This window comes from Dendropsophus ebraccatus, chromosome 4, assembly GCF_027789765.1.
Source record: "Dendropsophus ebraccatus isolate aDenEbr1 chromosome 4, aDenEbr1.pat, whole genome shotgun sequence".
Lineage (NCBI taxonomy): Eukaryota > Metazoa > Chordata > Amphibia > Anura > Hylidae > Dendropsophus > Dendropsophus ebraccatus.
This window is the reverse complement of record NC_091457.1, coordinates 7,220,901-7,244,670: the sequence shown is the minus strand read 5'-3', so window position 1 is coordinate 7,244,670 and position 23,770 is coordinate 7,220,901. Positions and strand designations below refer to the sequence as shown.

At 47.5% G+C, this 23,770-nt stretch overlaps 3 protein-coding genes across 14 annotated transcripts in view; 1 reads left to right on the top strand and 2 right to left on the bottom strand.

Annotated features, from left to right (window-relative positions):
• The window catches only part of PARVA (parvin alpha), a 34,292-nt gene extending 31,623 nt beyond the window's left edge, over positions 1-2,669 (bottom strand). The window contains exon 1 of the mRNA XM_069965070.1: positions 2,417-2,669. Coding sequence (XP_069821171.1) covers positions 2,417-2,552 — 136 coding nt within the window. The 5' untranslated portion in view covers positions 2,553-2,669. The remainder of the gene's footprint in view (positions 1-2,416) is intronic.
• Positions 2,551-10,333, top strand: LOC138789190 (adhesive plaque matrix protein-like). Its single transcript, XM_069967796.1, has 3 exons — positions 2,551-2,561; positions 6,190-8,553; positions 10,279-10,333. The coding sequence occupies exons 1-3, from the start codon at positions 2,551-2,553 to the stop codon at positions 10,331-10,333; spliced, it is 2,430 nt and encodes an 809-aa protein (XP_069823897.1).
• Positions 10,334-13,472: 3,139 nt separating this feature from the next.
• The window catches only part of MICAL2 (microtubule associated monooxygenase, calponin and LIM domain containing 2), a 168,218-nt gene continuing 157,920 nt past the window's right edge, over positions 13,473-23,770 (bottom strand). For 11 of the 12 annotated variants that reach the window (XM_069965047.1, XM_069965051.1, XM_069965052.1 and 8 more), the window contains 3 exons: positions 19,895-19,994; positions 16,133-16,206; positions 13,473-15,369 (listed from right to left, as the gene is read on the bottom strand). In XM_069965047.1, coding sequence (XP_069821148.1) covers positions 15,161-15,369; positions 16,133-16,206; positions 19,895-19,994 — 383 coding nt within the window. In that variant the 3' untranslated portion in view covers positions 13,473-15,160. The remainder of the gene's footprint in view (positions 15,370-16,132; positions 16,207-19,894; positions 19,995-23,770) is intronic. The other variant, XR_011362519.1, reaches the window with a different exon arrangement.

Genomic DNA, 23,770 nt, shown 5'->3' with positions numbered 1-23,770 from the left:
AGCAGCTCAGGTGTATATGATTATGTTCTGCAGCAGCTCAGGTGTATATGACGATGTTCTGCAGCAGCTCAGGTGTATATAATGATGATGTTCTGCAGCAGCTCAGGTGTATATGACGATGTTCTGCAGCAGCTCAGGTGTATATAATGATGATGTTCTGCAGCAGCTCAGGTGTATGGTATGATGATGATCTTCTGCAGCAGCTCAGGTGTATATAATGATGATGTTCTGCAGCAGCTCAGGTGTATATGATTATGTTCTGCAGCAGCTCAGGTGTATATGATGATGTTCTGCAGCAGCTCAGGTATATATGATGATGTTCTGCAGCAGCTCAGGTATATATGATGATGTTCTGCAGCAGCTCAGGTGTATATGATTATGTTCTGCAGCAGCTCAGGTGTATATGATTATGTTCTGCAGCAGCTCAGGTGTATATGATGATGTTCTGCAGCAGCTCAGGTGTATATGATTATGTTCTGCAGCAGCTCAGGTGTATATGATGATGTTCTGCAGCAGCTCAGGTGTATATAATGATGATGTTCTGCAGCAGCTCAGGTGTATATGATGATGTTCTGCAGCAGCTCAGGTGTATATGATGATGTTCTGCAGCAGCTCAGGTGTATATGATGATGTTCTGCAGCAGCTCAGGTGTATATTATGATGTTCTGCAGCAGCTCAGGTGTATGTGATGATGTTCTGTAGCAGCTCAGGTGTATATTATGATGTTCTGCAGCAGCTCAGGTGTATATGATGATGTTCTGCAGCAGCTGAGCTTCTTGTTGTAGTAACTCTCACTCTCCAGCGCCCCCTACTGTCTCAGTAGACCTGTGGGTATCTCATGCAGAGTTGGAAGATCTCAGTACCCCCCCCCCCCCAAAATTCCCAGTGATTCTGCCCAGACATCTCAGCTGCCCCCCCTCCTCTCCAGCACAGCCCCCCCCCCCCCCTCAGCTCTGCTACATCTGCATGTGTCCTCTTATGTGTCCATACATCTCCCTGCTCTCTATTCCATCACCCCGGGGGCAGGAACCCAAGATCCCACTCCTCTATATATACTCCTCCATATATACTGCCCTATATACATATATACTCCTCTATATATACATATATACTCCTCCATATATACATATATACTCCTCCATATATACATATATACTCCTCCATATATACTGCCCTATATACATATATACTCCTCTATATATACATATATACTCCTCCATATATACATATATACTCCTCCATATATACATATATACTCCTCCATATATACTGCCCTATATACATATATACTCCTCTATATATACATATATACTCCTCTATATATACATATATACTCCTCCATATATACATATATACTCCTCCATATATACATATATACTCCTCCATATATACATATATACTCCTCCATATATACTGCCCTATATACATATATACTCCTCCATATATACTGCCCTATATACATATATACTCCTCCATATATGACCCCACTCCATATATGTGACCCCACCAGCAGAATAGTGAGTGCAGCTCTGGGGTATAATACAGGATGTAACTCAGGATCAGTAATGTATGTACACAGGGACCCCACCAGCAGAATAGTGGGGGCAGAGCTGGAGTATAGTACAGCACAGGATCAGTAATGTGTGTACACAGTGACCCCACCAGCAGAATAGTGAGTGCAGCTCTGGGGAATAATACAGGATGTAACTCAGGATCAATAATGTATGTACACAGTGACCCCACCAGCAGAATAGTGAGTGCAGCTCTGGGGTATAATACAGGATGTAACTCAGGATCAATAATGTATGTACACAGTGACCCCACCAGCAGAATAGTGAGTGCAGCTCTGGGGTATAATACAGGATGTAACTCAGGATCAATAATGTATGTACACAGTGACCTCACCAGCAGAATAGTGAGTGCAGCTCTGGAGTACAGTACAGGATCAGTAATGTATGCAGATTACCTGTGTATACTGTATATTGTGTTATTAGGGGATCTGTTAGGTTTCTTCTATCATGCAGTTGCTGTAGTTTTGTCATCCATGTTCCGGACACTTTCCATCAGGCAGGTAGTAGAGATGAAGCAGCAGTAAGGGAGGAGGTGGCCTCGGGCTATGGATACCTGGATACCTGTGCATCCATCTCTCTGTATTACAGGATTGTAGCGGATTCTCCCCGGGTGGGATGTGATGGGGGGTCCTGGGGGTCTGGGGGGACAGTGTGCAGCTGGTTTCTAGGACCCCTTCCCCCTGCAGTGTCCCGGGATACAGTATATATAGTGTGTTATACAGTATATACAGTGTAGAGTATATACAGTGTGTTATACAGTATATACAGTGCAGTCTCATGTATAGGCGGTACCGCAGCCGGCTAGTGTCCGCATTGCTCACATTCACACTGTTGCGGTTTCTTACCTTCTTTGGCTTTTTTCCTTCTGGCTAGAGTTCCTCCGAGTTTCCCCAGGAAGGAGTCGTCCTTCTTCCTGGACGGGGGGGACTTGGGGGTCGGGGATTTGGGGGTGGAGGGGGACTTTTGGGGGGACGTGGCCATGTTTGCTGGGTGACTGCGGAGGGAGGAGGAGGAGGAGGAGGAGGAGAAGCTCTGGCGGCGGAAGCGGAATCTGCAGGGGTGTCAGGAGCGGCGGCAGCCTCCTCCCAGTGCTCCCAGTGCTCCCAGTGCTGGCGGGACAGGGGGACCGGGGACTGCAGTCCCGCTATCAGCACTTCACAAAACTGGAGTCACGCTATCAGCACTAGGAATTGCAGTGCTCCTATATACCATGTGTTACGGTAATAGCCAGGACTAGTTAGTTCCAGGCTTCAGAATGTACCAGGAAGATCATAGGGTGACATCTACATGTGAGACTAACTAAAGAATGTCAACTCTTAACCCCTTCAGATCCATTCACCCACTGTTAACCCCTTCACATCCACTACAATCTAATTCATATACTGTTAACCCCTTCAGCTCCGGGAATTTTTTTTTCTTCTAACTATATGTAAAACAATCCTAAAATTTTAAATTGCTGCAGAATCTGTTGATGCTATATAAATAAAAAATTGTTATTATTATTTACTATTATTATTATTATTATTATTATTTTAATTAACACCTATAAGAAAATAAATGTATTTTGCTGTGAATCCTTGCTGTGAAGGTCAATGGGGTTCCGGTTCTTGTGATGCATTAAATTTCGCCACATAATATTTAACACCTGAAAACCCGGCTCATTTAAATTTATTTCTCTCATTTGTCTTATATATAGAAGAATCATTGTTACTGTAGGGATTCGGAGTAATGTGATGGGAAATGTCTATTTGGGGCTATATGTCGCACTATTGGAAGTCCAATAAAATCACAAAATCAAATTGTTATCCAATCCCACTACCATATCCTAGAAGAGCGCTTACCCTCGTACAGGTTCTGTGATTTTCAGACATTGTTACTGTAGGAATTTGGAGTAATGTGATGGTAAAGTGTCTATTTGGGCCTATATGTCGCACATTTTAAAGACCAATAAAATCACGAAATCAAATTGTTATCCATATAGTTATTGTTGTTGGACGCTCTTGGTAGACGACTTCCAATTACAGGAGGGACCAGTTTGGCTTATGAAGGATAACCATTAAAGGGGTTATCCAGCGCTACAAAAACATGGCCACTTTCCCCCTACTGTTGTCTCCAGATTGGGTGGGGTGTTGAAACTCAGTTCCATTGAAGTAAATGGAGCTTAATTGCAAACCACACCTGAACTGGAGACAACAGTAAGGGGAAAGTGGCCATGTTTTTGTAGCGCTGGATAACCCCTTTAAGAGGCTTTTTTCAGGACTGTTCCTCTATTCTAGTTTAATAAGTCTATGTTCCTTTTAGGTTTAGGTTAGGGACTGGCAGGAGATAAGGACCCTTGATGTGGCTTGGGAGCTTACGATATTTCTTGCCTATTTTTTTTCTTCTAGTTTTCAACGGTAAAAGATATCTACTAATACCTCATTGAAGATTGGACATCGAGCCATCAAGGAGGCCCACTAGGCTAAAGCTGCGTTCACATGCTGCAGATTTTAGGCAGATTTTCTGCAGCAGATTGTCTGTTGCCAAACCAAAGTCAACCTGAAGTTTCAAATCTGCTGTAGAAAATCTGCATCAAATCCGCAGTGTGTGAAAGCACCCTTACTATTCTGCAAGTCTTCCCCAGGGCATTATAGGGCCATGCAGCTGCCACTGACTGACAGCTACTTACCGCCCTAGCGGTCTTGTCTCTGCCACCTAATAAAGAGTGCTGAGGGGCCTGTGTGAGCTGCTGGCGCCTGCTGATGCCCCTCCCCCGTGCCGACCTCTATGCTTTTATAGAAGAAGTCTGGCTAAAACATTTTTGTATTGTTATTGTATTGTCACCCAAAAGTTATACAAATCCCCAATATACACCTATTACGGGAAATGCTTAGGAAGCACTTTTTTCTCTGCACTTACTACTGCATCAAGGCTTCACTTCCTGGATAACATGGTGAGGTCACTTCCTGGATAACATGGTGATGTCACTTCCTGGATAACATGGTGATGTCACTTCCTGGATAACATGGTGATGTCACTTCCTGCGTAACATGGTGATGTCACTTCCTGGATAACATGGTGATGTCACTTCCTGGATAACAAGGTGATGTCCCTTCCTGGATAACAAGGTGATGTCCCTTCCTGGGTAACATGGTGATGTCACTTCCTGGATAATATGGTGATGTCACTTCCTGGATAACATGGTGATGTCACTTCCTGGATAACATGGTGATGTCACTTCCTGGATAACATGGTGATGTCACTACCTGGGTTACATGGTGATGTCACTACCCGACTCCCAGAGCTGTGCGGCTGTGGCTTCTGGAGAGGATGATGGCAGGGGGACACTGAGGGATACAGGGCACCGGAGGAACACTGAGTATCCCCCTGCCATCATCCTCTCCAAAAGCCACAGCCCGCACAGCTCTGGGAGTCGGGTTGTGACATCACCATATTATCCAGGAAGTGACATCACCATGTTACCCAGGAAGTGACATCACCATGTTTATCCAGGAAGTGACATCACCATGTTATCCAGGAAGTGAAGCCTTCATGCAGTAGTAAGTGCAGAGAAAAAAGTGCTTCCTAAGCATTTCCCGTAATAAGTGTATATTGGGGATTTGTATAACTTTTGGGGGACAATACAATAACAATACAAAAATGTTTTAGCCAGACTTCTTCTATAAAAGCATAGAGGTCGGCACGGGGGAGGGGCATCAGCAGGCGCCAGCAGCTCACACAGGCCCCTCAGCACTCTTTATTAGGTGGCAGAGACAAGACCGCTAGGGCGGTGAGGAGCTGTCAGTCAGTGGCAGCTGCATGGCCCTATGCAAGAACAAGATGGAGAACTATTTGATTTCGTAATTTTATTGGACTTCAAATTATCAGTTGTATAGCCCCAAATAGACACTTTACCATCACATTACTCCGAGTCCCTACAGTAAAAATGTCTGAAAATCACAGAACCTGTACGAGGGTAAGCGCTCTTCTAGGATATGGTAACGAGATCGGATAACAATTTGATTTCGTGATTTTATTGGACTTCAAAATGTGCGACATATAGCCCCAAATAGACATTTACCATCACATTACTCCAAATCCCTACAGTAAAAATGATTTTTCTATATCTAAGACAAATAAGAGAAATAAATTAAAATGAGCCGGGTTTTCAGGTGTTAAAAATTACATATAGTTAGAAAAAAAAAAATTCCTGGAGCTGAAGGGGTTAACAGTATATGAATTAAACTGTGGTGGATGTGTAGGGGTTAAAAGTGGATGAATTGAAGTGTTGTGGATCTTAAGGGGTTAACAGTGGATGAATTAGATTGTAGTGGATGTGAAGGGGTTAACAGTGGGGGAATTGAACAGTTGTGGATCTGAAGGGGTTAACAGTGGGTGAATGGACCTGAAGGGGTTAACAGTGGGTGAATGGACCTGAAGGGGTTAAGAGTTGACATTCTTTAGTTAGTCTCACATGTAGATGTCACCCTATGATCTTCCTGGCACATTCTGAAGCCTGGAACTAACTAGTCCTGGCTATTACCGTAACACATGGTATATAGGAGCACTGCAATTCCTAGTGCTGATAGTGTGACTCCATTTCAGTGAAGTGCTGATAGCGTGACTGCAGTCTGTACAGGGACCGGACCCACCAACCCTCCCAGTACAGAGACCCGAGCCCCCAACCCTCCCAGTACAGAGACCCGAGCCCCCAACCCTCCCAGTACAGAGACCCGAGCCCCCAACCCTCCCAGTACAGAGACCTGACCCACCAACCCTCCCAGTACAGGGACCCGAGCCCCCAACCCGCCCCGTACAGAGACCCGAGCCCCCAACCCTCCCAGTACAGAGACCCGAGCCCCCAACCCTCCCAGTACAGAGACCCGAGCCCCCAACCCTCCCAGTACAGAGACCTGACCCACCAACCCTCCCAGTACAGAGACCCGAGCCCCCAACCCTCCCAGTACAGAGACCCGAGCCCCCAACCCTCCCAGTACAGAGACCTGACCCACCAACCCTCCCAGTACAGGGACCCGAGCCCCCAACCCTCCCAGTACAGAGACCCGAGCCCCCAACCCTCCCAGTACAGAGACCCGAGCCCCCAACCCTCCCAGTACAGAGACCTGACCCACCAACCCTCCCAGTACAGGGACCCGAGCCCCCAACCCTCCCAGTACAGAGACCCGAGCCCCCAACCCTCCCAGTACAGAGACCCGAGCCCCCAACCCTCCCAGTACAGAGACCCGAGCCCCCAACCCTCCCAGTACAGAGACCTGACCCACCAACCCTCCCAGTACAGAGACCCGAGCCCCCAACCCTCCCAGTACAGAGACCCGAGCCCCCAACCCTCCCAGTACAGAGACCCGAGCCCCCAACCCTCCCAGTACAGAGACCCGAGCCCCCAACCCTCCCAGTACAGAGACCCGAGCCCCCAACCCGCCCAGTACAGAGACCCGAGCCCCCAACCCTCCCAGTACAGAGACCCGAGCCCCCAACCCTCCCAGAACAGAGACCCGAGCCCCCAACCCTCCCAGTACAGAGACCCGAGCCCCCAACCCTCCCAGAACAGAGACCCGAGCCCCCAACCCTCCCAGTACAGAGACCCGAGCCCCCAACCCTCCCAGTACAGAGACCCGAGCCCCCAACCCTCCCAGTACAGAGACCCGAGCCCCCAACCCTCCCAGTACAGAGACCCGAGCCCCCAACCCTCCCAGTACAGAGACCTGACCCACCAACCCTCCCAGTACAGAGACCCGAGCCCCCAACCCTCCCAGTACAGAGACCCGAGCCCCCAACTCTCCCAGTACAGAGACCCGAGCCCCCAACCCTCCCAGTACAGGGACCCGAGCCCCCAACCCTCCCAGTACAGAGACCCGAGCCCCCAACCCTCCCAGTACAGAGACCCGAGCCCCCAACCCTCCCAGTACAGAGACCCGAGCCCCCAACCCTCCCAGTACAGAGACCCGAGCCCCCAACTCTCCCAGTACAGAGACCCGAGCCCCCAACCCTCCCAGTACAGAGACCCGAGCCCCCAACCCTCCCAGTACAGGGACCCGAGCCCCCAACCCTCCCAGTACAGAGACCTGACCCACCAACCCTCCCAGTACAGAGACCCGAGCCCCCAACCCTCCCAGTACAGAGACCCGAGCCCCCAACCCTCCCAGTACAGAGACCCGAGCCCCCAACCCTCCCAGTACAGGGACCCGAGCCCCCAACCCTCCCAGTACAGAGACCCGAGCCCCCAACCCTCCCAGTACAGAGACCCGAGCCCCCAACCCTCCCAGTACAGAGACCCGAGCCCCCAACCCTCCCAGTACAGGGACCCGAGCCCCCAACCCTCCCAGTACAGGGACCCGAGCCCCCAACCCTCCCAGTACAGAGACCCGAGCCCCCAACCCTCCCAGTACAGAGACCCGAGCCCCCAACCCTCCCAGTACAGGGACCTGACCCACCAACCCTCCCAGTACAGAGACCCGAGCCCCCAACCCTCCCAGTACAGAGACCCGAGCCCCCAACCCTCCCAGTACAGAGACCCGAGCCCCCAACTCTCCCAGTACAGAGACCTGACCCACCAACCCTCCCAGTACAGAGACCCGAGCCCCCAACCCTCCCAGTACAGAGACCCGAGCCCCCAACTCTCCCAGTACAGAGACCCGAGCCCCCAACCCTCCCAGTACAGGGACCCGAGCCCCCAACCCTCCCAGTACAGAGACCCGAGCCCCCAACCCTCCCAGTACAGAGACCCGAGCCCCCAACCCTCCCAGTACAGAGACCCGAGCCCCCAACCCTCCCACTACAGAGACCCGAGCCCCCAACCCGCCCAGTACAGAGACCCGAGCCCCCAACCCTCCCAGTACAGGGACCCGAGCCCCCAACCCTCCCAGTACAGGGACCCGAGCCCCCAACCCTCCCAGTACAGGGACCCGAGCCCCCAACCCTCCCAGTACAGAGACCCGAGCCCCCAACCCTCCCAGTACAGGGACCTGAGCCCCCAACCCTCCCAGTACAGTATAAAGGTTTCCATCATGTCCTCCCTTTCCCTTCTTCCTCCTGTAACATATATAAAGGTTTCCATCATGTCCCCTTTCCCTTCTTCCTCCTGTAACATATATAAAGGTTTCCATCATGTCCTCCCTTTCCCTTCTTCCTCCTGTTACATATATAAAGGTTTCCATCATGTCCTCCCTTTCCCTTCTTCCTCCTGTAACATATATAAAGGTTTCCATCATGTCCTCCCTTTCCCTTCTTCCTCCTGTAACATATATAAAGGTTTCCATCATGTCCTCCCTTTCCCTTCTTCCTCCTGTAACATATATAAAGGTTCCCATCATGTCCCTCCTTTCCCTTCTTCCTCCTGTAACATATATAGAGGTTTCCATCATGTCTCTTTTTCCCTTCTTCCTCCTGTAACATATATAAAGGTTTCCATCATGTTCCTCCTTTCCCTTCTTCCTCCTGTAACATATATAAAGGTTTCCATCATGTCCCCCTTTCCCTTCTTCCTCCTGTAACATATATAAAGGTTTCCATCATGTCCCCCCTTTCCCTTCTTCCTCCTGTAACATATATAAAGGTTTCCATCATGTCCTCCCTTTCCCTTCTTCCTCTTGTAACATATATAAAGGTTTCCATCATGTCCCCCCTTTCCCTTCTTCCCTCCTGTAACATATATAAAGGTTTCCATCATGTCCCTTTCCCTTCTTCCTCTTGTAGCATATATAAAGGTTTCCATCATGTCCTCCCTTTCCCTTCTTCCTCTTGTAACATATATAAAGGTTTCCATCATGTCCCCCCTTTCCCTTCTTCCTCCTGTAACATATATAAAGGTTTCCATCATGTCCTCCCTTTCCCTTCTTCCTCCTGTAACATATATAAAGGTTTCCATCATGTCCCCCCTTTCCCTTCTTCCTCCTGTAACATATATAAAGGTTTTCATCCTGTCCTCCTTTCCCTTCTTCCTCCTGTAACATATATAAAGGTTTCCATCATGTCCCCCCTTTCCCTTCTTCCCTCCTGTAACATATATAAAGGTTTCCATCATGTCCTCCTTTCCCTTCTTCCCTCCTGTAACATATATAAAGGTTTCCGTCATGTCCTCCTTTCCCTTCTTCCTCCTGTAACATATATAGAGGTTTCCATCATGTCCTCCCTTTCCCTTCTTCCTCCTGTAACATATATAAAGGTTTCCATCATGTCCCCCCTTTCCCTTCTTCCTCCTGTAATATATGTAAAGGTTTCCGTCATGTCCCCCCTTTCCCTTCTTCCTCCTGTAACATATATAAAGGTTTCCGTCATGTCCCCCCTTTCCCTTCTTCCTCCTGTAACATATATAAAGGTTTCCATCATGTCCCCCCTTTCCCTTCTTCCCTCCTGTAACATATATAAAGGTTTCCGTCATGTCCTTTCCCTTCTTCCTCCTGTAACATATATAGAGGTTTCCATCATGTCCCCTTTCCCTTCTTCCTCCTGTAACATATATAAAGGTTTCCATCATGTCCCTCCTTTCCCTTCTTCCTCCTGTAACATATATAGAGGTTTCCATCATGCTCTTTGGTGAAGCTCAATCCTCCTCCATATTACGGGCCCCTCCAGGCTATCAGAAAGCTTATACTTTATAGTTTATATTATACACTGGTTACTATTTGCTTACAATAACATGCTGATTTCTCTTTACTTTTATTTTGTTCCTTTTATAATATTGTGCTTTGTTGATGCCGTTGTGTTACAGACTCCTCGGTGACATGTATACAATACATTGGAGCATTGATTCGTGGTCTCCTTGACCTTCCCTTTATAAGTGTTCTCTTTGTTACGTCTGAACAGCCTTGTACCTGCTAGAACAATAGCTCGGATGATGTATACTATGTACATACTATATACTATATACTGAGGGTCATCGAGGCTCCTAGAATGGGTAATAGGGGGATGGATGGTGCACGCTCACTCGTATCCTTCCTCCGCAGTCTCCATACACTGGACAGCTGGATGCACACAGGGCCAGGCCTCATATTGGGCTGCAGGATGTTGTTGGGTATAAGGCCGCTAAACTACTAGGCCACCCTGTTGTTTCCCTGTCTATGTTCCAATACTCGCAACCGAGTGGGACTTAAGGGGTTATTTATCAGGGTGGTGTGGTGCTCTCCCCATCATGGAGGCACCCCGTTGGCAACAGGCTAGAGATATCTGGCTATCCCGTGTTTTGAGACTCGTAACTGAGGCTCCACGGACTCTTGTTTTGCATATTTAAATTTTTGGGGGCATCAGTGGAGACTCTTGATTGAGTACTTCATTGGAATTTTTTTCGCTGTTCTCCTTGAGTTCAGTGATCACTGTGTTTTGTTCGCTAAACTACTAGACACCAGGGACAGGGACGCCGAACCATGAGAAGGGCCACTGTCACCTTACCACTAGACACCAGGGATAGGGACGCTAAACCATGAGAAGGGCCACTGTCACCTTACCACTAGACACCAGGGACGCTAAACTGTGATAAGGGCCACTGTCACCTTACCACTAGACACCAGGGACAGGGACGCTAAACCGTTTAAGGGCCACTGTCACCTTACCACTAGACACCAGGGACAGGGACGCTAAACCGTTTTAAGGGCCACTGTCACTAGACACCAGGGAGGGACTGTACCATCTAACCACTGAACACCAGGGACAGCATCATATAACCACTGGACCCCAGGGACTGTATTATGTAACCACTGAACACCAGGGACTGTATTATGTAACCAATGAACACCAGGGTCTGTATCATATAACCACTGGACCCCGGGGACTGTATTATGTAACCACTGGACACCAGGGACTGTATCATATAACCACTGGACACCAGGGACTGTATCATATAACCACTGGACACCAGGGACTATTAGCTAACCACTGAACACCAGGTACTGTATCATATAACCACTGGACCCCAGGGACTGTATTATGTAACCACTGAACACCAGGGATTGTATTATCTAACCACTGGACCCCAGGGACTGTATTATCTAACCACTGGACCCCAGGGACTGTATTATGTAACCACTGAACACCAGGGACTGTATTATGTAACCACTGGACCCCAGGGACTGTATCATATAACCACTGGACCCCAGGGACTGTATCATATAACCACTGGACCCCAGGGACTGTACTATCTAACCACTGGACCCCAGGGACTGTATTATGTAACCACTGGACCCCAGGGACTGTATCATATAACCACTGGACCCCAGGGACTGTATTATGTAACCACTGGACCCCAGGGACTGTATTATCTAAATACTGAACACCAGTATACAGAATACAAGATTTTTGGTCCCCAGGCACCGCACCCCTGGAACAGTTGCAGCAAACAATTGGACACCAGTACTGAATGACTCCACCTAAATGAATGGACTGTGGGACCACTAGATGACATTGACCCCTGGGACCGAATTATCGCAGCTCTGAACTTCACAGAAGACGCATTAAGATCCAAAATATCCAAGACGCTAAAATAAGAGACTCCTCCTCCGTCTATTCAGCAGCTCAATGTTTTATTGCTCTATAGTCAGTCCCTGTAACTGTATATACGGATATTGTGTCTATATGTACAATGCTCCTCCCTGAACATCTCCTCCTCGTCAATCATATAAGAATTTACGGTTGTTACAATAAATAAAGCACACATTGTATGAATAAATAATACAGGAGGACATCATCATCATCATCATCACCGCAGAGTGCTTCTTTATACAGAATTACACAGTAGACTCACTGCTGCCCCAAGTGGTTACATCCCAAATTACAATGATAGAAAAATCCCCTACATGGAGAGTGCATAGGTATATTATATATTATATATCCGTCAGATTCCCTTATACACTGATATGATCATCCCATCCTGAACACCTATTCACAGTAAGAAAGAAGCTGGACTTGTGGAAGACCTCGGTTCAGATGCGGCGGATAGAAGTAACACTTATGGTATAATAATGAGGAAAAACACATAAAGAGGGCAACCCCGACCTTAAAGGGGTATTTCCATCATAAAGGGACCTCAACCAATCCTGATAATGAAGCGGCTGCAGCGCTGTGTCCGACCCAGTACTGTTCACTGCTGAGGGTTCGTTTCAATGTGTCGGAGCACCAGTAATAAATCCTCAGCTACGACAGTGTTCAGTAATGTTACCATTTATTGATGCATTCAGGATCTCTGCTTCCTGTCAGGATGTGGACACCCCTTTAATACAAGCTCCGGACCCATATCTGTCCGACACGATCAGGACAATGTTCCATTCACTGACTGCAGGCAGAGCTCTTAAAGGGAATCCCTCAGCTTTATATCCGGCTGATAGAGAGATAAAACAAATAATACCTGTCTTTTAGCTGAGGACTGCTTGCTAAGGTATAAAATCATGTTTCCTATCCAAGCTTAAAGGGGTACTCTAGTGAAATTTTTCTTTTTAGCAAATCAACTGGCAGAAAGTTATATAGATTTGTTATTTACTTCTGTTTAATTATCTCCAGACTCCCAGTACTTATCAGCTGCTGTATGTCCTGCAGGAAGTGGTGTATTCTTTTCAGTCTGATACACTGTTCTCTGCTGACACCTCTGTTCGTGTCAGGAACTGTCCAGAGCAGCAGCAAATCCCTATAGAAAACCTCTCCTGCTCTGGACAGTTCCTGACATGGACAGAGGTGGCAGCAGAGAGCACTGTGTCCGGCTGGAAAGAATACACCACTTCCCGTAGGACATACAGCAGCTGATAAGTACTGGAAGACTTGAAATTTGTCCATTGAGTTTAATTGTAAAAACGGAGAAAGAACGGCGACAAAAGAAAAACTACTAATAGATACAAAAATACAAAAGACGTCCGAAAATAATAATAATGTTCATTATTTCACGTACGCGACAAAGACGCCCGTTATTCAATGCACACGTCCGTCTTCCCATTGACTTCAATGCATTGCCATTGCTGTCAGTTAAATCGTGGCAAAAACGGCCGTTATTTAAAATATGAAAATCAGGCGCCTCTTCAATATTTTTGACGTTGTGTGGACATAGCCTATCAACGTGTTTCTATGCTTCATCCCTTTATCTATATCAGCATCCTAACTTTTTCCACCAAAAATATCTATTAATTTATATAACACATGAGTGTGAATGAGCGCCAATGGGGACGGCATCCTGGGAAAACAACATGATGAAGACGACAGGATCCTGTCCCCGTGATGCCCAGAATCCTCCGCTCCCATATAGTCAGTGCAGCCCATAGAATAGACAGTGATTCGGTTTTCTGAACGTGTCCGATCTGGGATATTGAAACAAAACACAAATCAATCTGGAAATGTAAATGTAAACTACAACTCCCATCATGCCTAGGCTTTGGCTGTCCAGGCATGATGGGAGTTGTAGTAGTTTGGCAGTGTGACACCCCTGTAGTACATGGCTCTGCCTTAGATGAGAACACTTCATCCTAGCAGTAAGTGGGGTTAGATACATTACGGAACCCCATTGCCCTTATAGAAGCCCCCATTAAAGGGAATGGGTCACCTACATTTTCTTTTCCTGATTGGAGTCAGATACTAAAACTTCTTCTTTTCTATTTTCTGACTGTAATATTTTTATTTCACTTTTTTGTACATTGTTATGGGGGCGGCCATATTACCTAAGCTGTTCTTAAAGGGGTTATCCAGCGCTACAAAAACAAGGCCACTTTTCCCCCTTCTCTTGTCTCCAGTTCAGGTGCGGTTTGCAATTAAGCTCCATTTACTTCAATGGAACGGAGTTTCAAAACCCAGGAGACAACAGTAGGGGGAAAGTGGCCATGTTTTTGTAGCGCTGGATAACCCCTTTTACAGCATTTAGTGACATGCTTTACAGCAAGACTCATGGACATAGATGACAATAGACAGACTCTGTCCCCTTGAGATGAATGTGAGACATTACTGAGCGCGCTCTGTTACCTGTGAAGAGGTCATTCCACAGGGAGCGGCTATTGTCTCCTCTATCTACTGGTGTCACATGACGCTGCAATGCTGTACACATCACTTTACAGCAGCCTCCTCTTATCACCACAGACACAACAGGAAGTCTCAGCTTAGTTTTAGCCCCAGGTGGGTGCTCCTATGACGGAAAATGGTGACATATACAATAGACGTGTGGTACCTGCCAGCAGTGAGGTTGTCACTTTGTCCTTTTACAGTCCAGTTTACTAGGAAACCCTTTACAGCAATAAGATACGTTACATTCCCCTGGTCACAGTGCATAGTGGTCTCCTTATATAGTGTATGTGCATGTGTATATATATGTATGTATGAGAATCACACTGCCCTAAGATATGAGCCGCGGTCCACGACAAAATGGTGGAAGACACTGGATAATGCAGACACTTGTGATCCCGACAATAACGGATGGGATCGGCCAAAGGAAGACTCCTGACATCGGGTTCAGAGATCTTCATGGTTTACATAAATAAGTATGACGTATAACACAACATGCATAGGTGGTAGGTCCTATAGGAAATAACACACAGGCTCCTATACAGAGACCCAGTCCGTGATACAGTGTATCTATAGTGTGTATCGCAGTCTATAACTCAGATACCAGGATGTGACCTGACGCTGTCCCTTTAAATGAACCTCCCTTTGTTGATGGTGGTCGCCCTGGGCTGCCAGTCTTTGGGTAAGGGAATGTCCATCAGGTTCTTCTCCTCTGAGTTTTCCCTGAGTCTTTGTTCTTCAATGCGAGTCACAAGTTGATCCCTCTGCTCGATAACTCTCATCATCTCAGCAAATATCTCCTCCTCCTCCGCAATGTCCTCCTCGTCCTTGAGAGCCGCTGATGGGAGACAAATCACAATTATTATCATCATAATCATTATCTTGTATTATACTCCAGAGCTGCACTCACTATTCTGCTGGTGAGGTCACTGTGTACATACATTACATTACTGATCCTGAGTTCCATCCTGTATTATACTCCAGAGCTGCACTCACTATTCTGCTGGTGGGGTCACTGTGTACATACATTATATTACTGATCCTGAGTTCCATCCTGTATTATACTCCAGAGCTGCACTCACTGTTCTGCAGCTTATAGCTATATTGGGGGAGGCAGATACCTGTACAGTCTATGGCTGGGTTCACACTATGTATATTTCAGGCTGTATTTGGTCCTCATGTCAGGTCCTCATAGCAACCAAAACCAGGAGTGGATTGAAAACACAGAAAGGATCTGTTCACACAATGTTGAAATTGAGTGGATGGCCGCCATATAACAGTAAATAACAGCCATTATTTCAATACCACAGCCGTTGTTTTAAAATAACAGCAAATATTTGCCATTAAATGATGGCCATCCACTCAATTACAACATTATGTGAACAGATCCTTTCTGTGTTTTTAATCCACTCCTGGTTTTGGTTGCTATACAGCCTCACAAATACAGCCTCAAATATACATAGTGTGAACCCAGCCTCATGAGGATGCAAATTACCAGTGCAGTCTGTGTGCAGACACTGAACATACAGGGAATGTAGGGGGATTTCAGCTCTGAAGCCTGCAGAATGTTGACCCCTGATACATATTACATAGTAACTTACGGTCGATCATCATCTTCTCTCGAAGTTTTTGTTCTAATCGTCCTTGTTGATCCTCCAAGTCTAATTCTCTCGCTCTGCGGGAAACACAACAATTCATCACTATTATTATCCACTGGCAGATGAGGAATCATTCAGTAACTCTTCTTGCTGTCAGTGAATGGGGACTGCCTGCTCCTCCCATTGTCTCCGCACACGGCTAACAGAGCAGTCAGGAAAGTGCTGGGAGCTGAATGGCAGCACAGGAGTTAAGTATGGTGCTCAGTGTATATGGGGTCCCAGTATGGTGCTCAGTGTCTATGGGGGCCCCAGTATGGTGCTCAGTGTCTATGGGGTCCCAGTATGGCGCTCAGTGTATATGGGGGTCCCAGTATGGTGTTCAGTGTAAATGGGGTCCCAGTATGGTGTTCAGTGTATATGGGGTCCCAGTATGGTGCTCAGTGTATATGGGGGCCCCAGTATAGTGCTCAGTGTATATGGGGTCCCAGTATGGTGCTCAGTGTATATGGGGGCCCAGTATGGTGCTCAGTGTATATGGGGTCCCAGTATGGTGTTCAGTGTATATGGGGGCCCCAGTATGGTGCTCAGTGTATATGGGGGCCCCAGTATGGTGCCCAGTGTCTATGGGGTCCCAGTATGGTGCTCAGTGTATATGGGGTCCCAGTATGGTGCTCAGTGTATATGGGGTCCCAGTATGGTTCTCAGTGTATATGGGGTCCCAGTATGGTGCTCAGTGTATATGGGGTCCCAGTATGGTGCTCAGTGTATATGGGGTCCCAGTATGGTGCTCAGTGTATATGGGGTCCCAGTATGGTGCTCAGTGTATATGGGGGCCCCAGTATGGTGCTCAGTGTATATGGGGGCCCCAGTATGGTGCTCAGTGTCTATGGGGTCCCAGTATGGTGCTCAGTGTATATGGGGTCCCAGTATGGTTCTCAGTGTATATGGGGTCCCAGTATGGTGCTCAGTGTATATGGGGTCCCAGTATGGTGCTCAGTGTATATGGGGTCCCAGTATGGTGCTCAGTGTATATGGGGTCCCAGTATGGTGTTCAGTGTATATGGGGGCCCCAGTATGGTGCTCAGTGTCTATGGGGTCCCAGTATGGCGCTCAGTGTATATGGGATGCCAGTATGGTGCTCAGTGTATATGGGGTCTAAGTATGGTGCTCAGTGTATATGGGGTCCCAGTATGGTGCTCAGTGTATATGGGGGCCCTGTATGGTGCTCAGTGTATATGGGGTCTCAGTATGGTGCTCAGTGTATATGGGGGCCCCAGTATGGTGCTCAGTGTCTATGGGGGCCCCAGTATGGTGCTCAGTGTCTATGGGGTCCCAGTATGGCGCTCAGTGTATATGGGGTCCCTGTATGGTGCCCAGTGTATATGGGGTCCCAGTATGGTGTTCAGTGTATATGGGGTCCCAGTATGGTGTTCAGTGTATATGGGGTCCCAGTATGGTGCTCAGTGTATATGGGGGCCCCAGTATAGTGCTCAGTGTATATGGGGTCCCAGTATGGTGCTCAGTGTATATGGGGGCCCCAGTATGGTGCTCAGGTATATGGGGTCCCAGTATAGTGCTCAGTGTATATGGGGTCCCAGTATGGTGCTCAGTGTCTATGGGGTCCCAGTATGGTGCTCAGTGTTTATGGGGTCCCTGTATGGTGCTCAGTGTATATGGGGGCCCCAGTATGGTGCTCAGTGTATACGGGGTCCCAGTATGGCGCTCAGTGTATATGGGGGCCCCAGTATGGTGCTCAGGTATATGGGGTCCCAGTATAGTGCTCAGTGTATATGGGGTCCCAGTATGGTGCTCAGTGTCTATGGGGTCCCAGTATGGTGCTCAGTGTTTATGGGGTCCCTGTATGGTGCTCAGTGTATATGGGGTCCCAGTATGGTGCTCAGTGTATATGGGGTCCCAGTATGGTGCTCAGTGTATATGGGAGCCCCAGTATGGTGCTCAGTGTCGATGGGGTCCCAGTATGGTGCTCAGTGTATATGGGGGCCCCAGTATGGTGCTCAGTGTATATGGGGTCCCAGTATGGTGCTCAGTGTATATGGTGGCCCCAGTATGGTGCTCAGAGTATATTGGGTCCCAGTATGGTGCTCAGTGTATACGGGGTCCCAGTATGGTGCTCAGTGTATATGGGGGCCCTGTATGGTGCTCAGTGTATATGGGGTCTCAGTATGGTGCTCAGTGTATATGGGGGCCCCAGTATGGTGCTCAGTGTATATGGGGGCCCCAGTATGGTGCTCAGTGTATATGGGGTCCCAGTATGGTGCTCAGTGTATATGGGGTCCCAGTATGGTGCTCAGTGTATATGGGGGCCCCAGTATGGTGCTCAGTGTATATGGGGTCCCAGTATGGCGCTCAGTGTATATGGGGTCCCTGTATGGCGCTCAATGTATATGGGGTCTAAGTATGGTGCTCAGTGTATATGGGGTCCCAGTATGGTGCTCAGTGTATATGGGGTCCCAGTATGGTGCTCAGTGTATATGGGGTCCCAGTATGGTGCTCAGTGTATATGGGGTCCCAGTATGGTTCTCAGTGTATATGGGGTCCCAGTATGGTGCTCAGTGTATATGGGGTCCCAGTATGGTGCTCAGTGTATATGGGGTCCCAGTATGGTGCTCAGTGTATATGGGGTCCCAGTATGGTGCTCAGTGTATATGGGGTCCTAGTATGGCGCTCAGTGTATATGGGGTCCCAGTATGGCGCTGTACATAGGGACGTTGTACTTCAGTCGTATGTATATTGTAATAGATTATATGGAGGTTGTATGGAGGTTGTATGGAGGTTGTATGGAGCTCTTATGGAGGTTGTATGGAGCTCTTATGGAGGTTATACAGAGGTTGTATGGAGCTCTTATGGAGGTTGTATGGAGGTTGTATGATGCTCTTATGGAGGTTGTATGACGCTCTTATGGAGGTTGTACGGAGGTTGTATGATGCTCTTATGGAGGTTGTATGATGCTCTTATGGAGGTTGTATGGAGGTTGTATGACGCTCTTATGGAGGTTGTACGGAGGTTGTATGGAGCTCTTATGGAGGTTGTACGGAGGTTGTATGACGCTCTTATGGAGGTTGTACGGAGGTTGTATGACGCTCTTATGGAGGTTGTACGGAGGTTGTATGAAGCTGTTAGGCAGCCATGACACCACAGTGTGCACAAAGCCTTAATTTCACAAATCTAAAAACAAAAAACCCCTAAACATAAAGCAGTGAAAACCAATCATTCTCCCCTCAAACCACAAAATCATTACGCTACAATAATAGCGGGTAGCGCAGAACCCGGTTGTGTATTAAATCTTAGCGAACGTGCGAGGCCAAACCCTGCGCATAGTTCTGTGTTAATCCTAAATGGCAGCGCCGTCCCGGCCTCATTAGTCGTGCTGCGTCCGTGATTGGAAAACGGTCTTTGAAGCCTCCATTATAAAAAGCCAAATATACAAAAAAAATAAAAATAAAATATTTATTTATTTTTCTCGCGCTGCAACTTGTTTGGCCATCTGCGGGCGCGGTGTAAAGAAGCGGTTGTGGCTGTTTGTGTTGCCTATTATTTTTTCCCCCTCTCGCTATGCTAATGAGAGGATTCTATGCGAGGCGTTAAAGCCTCAATTTGGCGCGGTAATGAGATCTGCATGCGGTGGGGAGACAATATACACCTGTGCCTATGGACAAAATTAATGGCTTCCCAGATTTCCTGTCCTCCTCGTATCCCCCCCAAGGATTCATTGTGCATACTGATGGCGAGAGCCACCGAACTTACACGGATAAGAGCTCAGACTCGTAACGATTCAATTTACTCTTTTCTAGGGCGAGTTGGAACCAGAGGCGCAGGAGCCGGGCTTCATCCTGTGCGGCTGAATCTGTTAGAGAAATGAAGGAGGAATAACACCGGTTACACCGCCACGCTCTGCTTTACATTCAGTTTGCATGACATCTATTTACCGCCATTATATACACTTTCCGCGTGTATGATGGCGTATCTGCAGCACGAAATCCATAGCATATCCAACGAAAAAAATCACAGCAGCTTTCTTTCCAAAAACAGTGCCACACCTGTCCTAAGGTTGTCTGTGGTATTACAGGCTGTATTCCGGTTGTATGGGATATTATAGGCTTCATTCGCTTAAATGGAGCCGCAATACCACATGCAAACTGAGGACAAGAGTGGCGCTGTTTCTGGAAGAAAGCTGCTGTGTTTTTCTAATCCTGCATAATCCCTTTAAGCCCCGCCCCAGGAACACCCATAAAACAACCACCTTGAGGAAAAATTGCATAATTAGGATTATTGGCAGAAGTCAGAACGGAGAGAAAACCTTTAAATGTGCCTTATACTGGGCTCCTCCACCCGTACATGAGAATTATAGATAACTTTCTATGGATATATTGGATATATGTCTCTCTATGGGGGGAATAGCGGTATAGAAACAATAGGCTTGTAGGCCTTGTATTCCCCACACACATTGTGCATAGTAACAGCGGAGCAGTAACCACAGCAACCAATCAGATTTTAGCTTTCACTTTTAAAAAGGCTTCTGAGAAATGAAAGATGGAATCTGATTGGTTGCTATGGTGACTGCTTCACGGTTACTATGCACACAGTGGGGGAGTTTTATCAAATTGAAACTGGCTCAGTTGCCCCTAGCAACCAATCAGATTCCACCTTTTTATTTTCCAAAGAGTCTGTGAGGAATGAGAGGTGGAATCTGATTGGTTGCCGGGGGCGACTGAGCCAGTTTCACTTTACACCCTGTTTGATAAATCTCCCCCCCCGTGTGTGTAGATTACGAGGCCCACAAGCCTATTGTTCCCTATTGTTATTCCTATTGCTCCGGCAAAATCGCACTATTATACCCAGGGCCGAATAGAAGATATACAGTCATGAGCAGAATTAAAGTCAAGAGGGGGCGAAAGGAAGGAGGAAGAGAGACGTTGAAGGCCTAGGGCACAGACGCCTTGTTGACATCGCTGCTTTTTTGACCCCAACCACAGTACCAGGTGGATTTTGAGTTACACGATTGGGAAGCATTTACTGTCAGGTGGTGATTACAGATTGGCAGTGGCATAGATGGGTTGGCAGACGTGATCCCTGGCGCCAGTATACGCACAGTGCACAGGAACGTGGAGTGTGGCATACACAGCGTACTATGTGAGGCAGGCCATGACCCTCCTGTACACTGAGGGGGACATTTATGAAGACCGTTGTAATCGTAGGCCGGTCTTAAATTAGGCCCCATCCTCAGTTATCCTGCCAGATCCACTTAGGGGCCACACCTCTTAGTGAAGCCAGCCTGACCTAAGCAGGTGTAGCTTTCTGCGAGCAGGCGTTAATTATGGTAAATTTGAGGCCAGGCCCTTGCAGGGATTCCGCTGGCATACACCAGGGAGAAGGGGCGAATCTGCAAGGGGTACTGCATTTGTAAATCTCCCCCTGTATGTTTTCTGGTTCTATGGAGCCCACCACCCACCACATCTGCACCATCCTGTTCGTATCGCCACTAGCTAGTTACCACTCCATGCTGCAGACCAGTACGGCCTACCAGAAAATAGCCGCACCACTGCAGGTAAATCAAAGACACTGTATTGTATTTGCAAAAATATTTAAAGGAGAAGTCCGGCAACATTTTTTATTAAAGTATTGTATTGTTCCCCAAAATGTATACAAATCACCAAATACACTTATTACTGGAAATACACATAAAGGGCTTTTTCCCTGCCCTTACAACTGCATCAAGGCTTCACTTCCTGGATAACATGGTGATGTCACGACCCGACTCCCAGAGCTGTGGCTGCTGAAGAGGACGATGGCAGAGGGATGCTCAGTGTCCCTCCAGTGTCCTGTGTCCCTCAGTGTCCCCCTGCCATCATCCTCTCCAGCAGCCACAGCCCGCACAGCTCTGGGAGTCGGGTCGTGACATCACCATTTTATCCAGGAAGTGAAGCCTTGATGCAGTAGTAAGTGCAGGGAAAAAAAGCCCTTTATGTGCATTTCCCGTAATAAGTGTATATTGGTGATTTGTATAACTTTTGGGGGGCAATACAATACTTTATCAAAAATTTTCATGGGCTTCTTCTTTAAAGGGGTTGGCCAGGGGTTGTTCATACTTAGCCACACTGCCAGGGCTGTGGGGGACATGTCAGTAATGTATACTTACCTGCTCCCCCACCGCTGCCTATTCCTGGGTCCTCTGCTCTGTGGCGCTGTTAGCATGGAAGTGGACACTCAGCATAGAGTCTATGCTTACTGGCCATTTCCTATGAGAACAGGACATCATTGGATGTTATGAAAACACTGACATAGTGGACAGCCCAGGAACCAGCAGCGGCAGGAAAGCAGAACAGGTAAGTATACATTACTGACATGTCCCCCACAGCCCTGGCAGCATGGCTAAGAATGAATTTTTCCAGGACAACCCCTTTAACTTGACAAGTCCTACTAGTTTAGATATTTTTGTTGAGATGGGAATACCCCTTTAGGCCACCCCCACGTAACGTTTTTCTTGGCTTTCTGCTGTTATTTTGCCGTCCGTTATTATATGAATAACAGCCGTTATTTGCCGTTAAATGGTGGCCGTCCAAGAAAAACGTCCGTCATTTTGATGCATCTCAACATGGACACCCACATGTTCACAGACCACGCGGCCACACCCAAGTCGGTACAACCCTAAGAAATACATAAAATCCCCCAATAATGAATAATTCTGGTATTCTCCCCATCTCTACGTGCCGGATAAAAAAAAAGATAAAATAATGAATGATATAAAGACATAAAATGGCCTCCGTGCTCCGGGGTTTGGAGATGATTCCGGGAGACTCATCTTCTCTTTAGGACTTTATTGCGTTTTGTCTCACCCACGGATGTTCTCGGCTAATTCGCCCGCCTGCTAAATGGATGGCGGCGGCAGCGTCGGCCACAAAAGATCTTTTCATTCCTCGCTACCGTAATTATTAGAGGCGAAACTGCATAAATGTCATTGAGAAGTTGTGCCGGGCGCTCCGTCTCCTCGCTTCGTTATTTTCAGCCGCGATAATTTTCTAATTATCTTAACATTACTTACAGAGCAATTTGAAATGTATCACTACAGATGAAACGAGGCTGATTTAATAAGCGCGGGACAATGGGGGAGCTGCCGGACCTATTATACATGACAGCCGTGAGAGGGACCTTAACCCTTGTCATCGTCGAGTGCCAAGCGCAAAATAACACCCCGAGCCCTGTTATGTTCTGGAGTAAGCGGGATGAGAGCTCACTACGGGGGGAGGAAGAAAAAAAAAAAGCCGCCATTATGTGCTGGATTCAATAAATACGATTACATTGAGGTATATATTTATACAAAGGGGTGGGGGGGGGGAGGCTTGGGCTAAAATTGGCGGCTCGTACGCCAAAGTACACTGCGGTAAAATGTGCCAAAGTTTTAAAGCGGCGCCTACACCTTATAAAAAACTACCGCCATATGGAATATTTGGACCGAGTTCTTTTACCACCTGGGGGGGGGGGGGGCTAGTGATGAAGCTGATATATTGGGGTGCCACCTTTGGGACCCCAATTTCCGACAGGTGAAGTGACCACTGACCCCCATTCAGTTGCGGATTAGACAGGAGGAGTAATAGCGCCATACGGCTGTGTAGTCTGTTATAT

Bases quoted from the DNA above. Each gene is read 5' to 3' on its own strand.
- LOC138789190 (XM_069967796.1), top strand. The intron at 8,554-10,278 runs GTACAGTATAAA...GTTGTGTTACAG, and splicing joins CTGAGCCCCCAACCCTCCCA to ACTCCTCGGTGACATGTATA.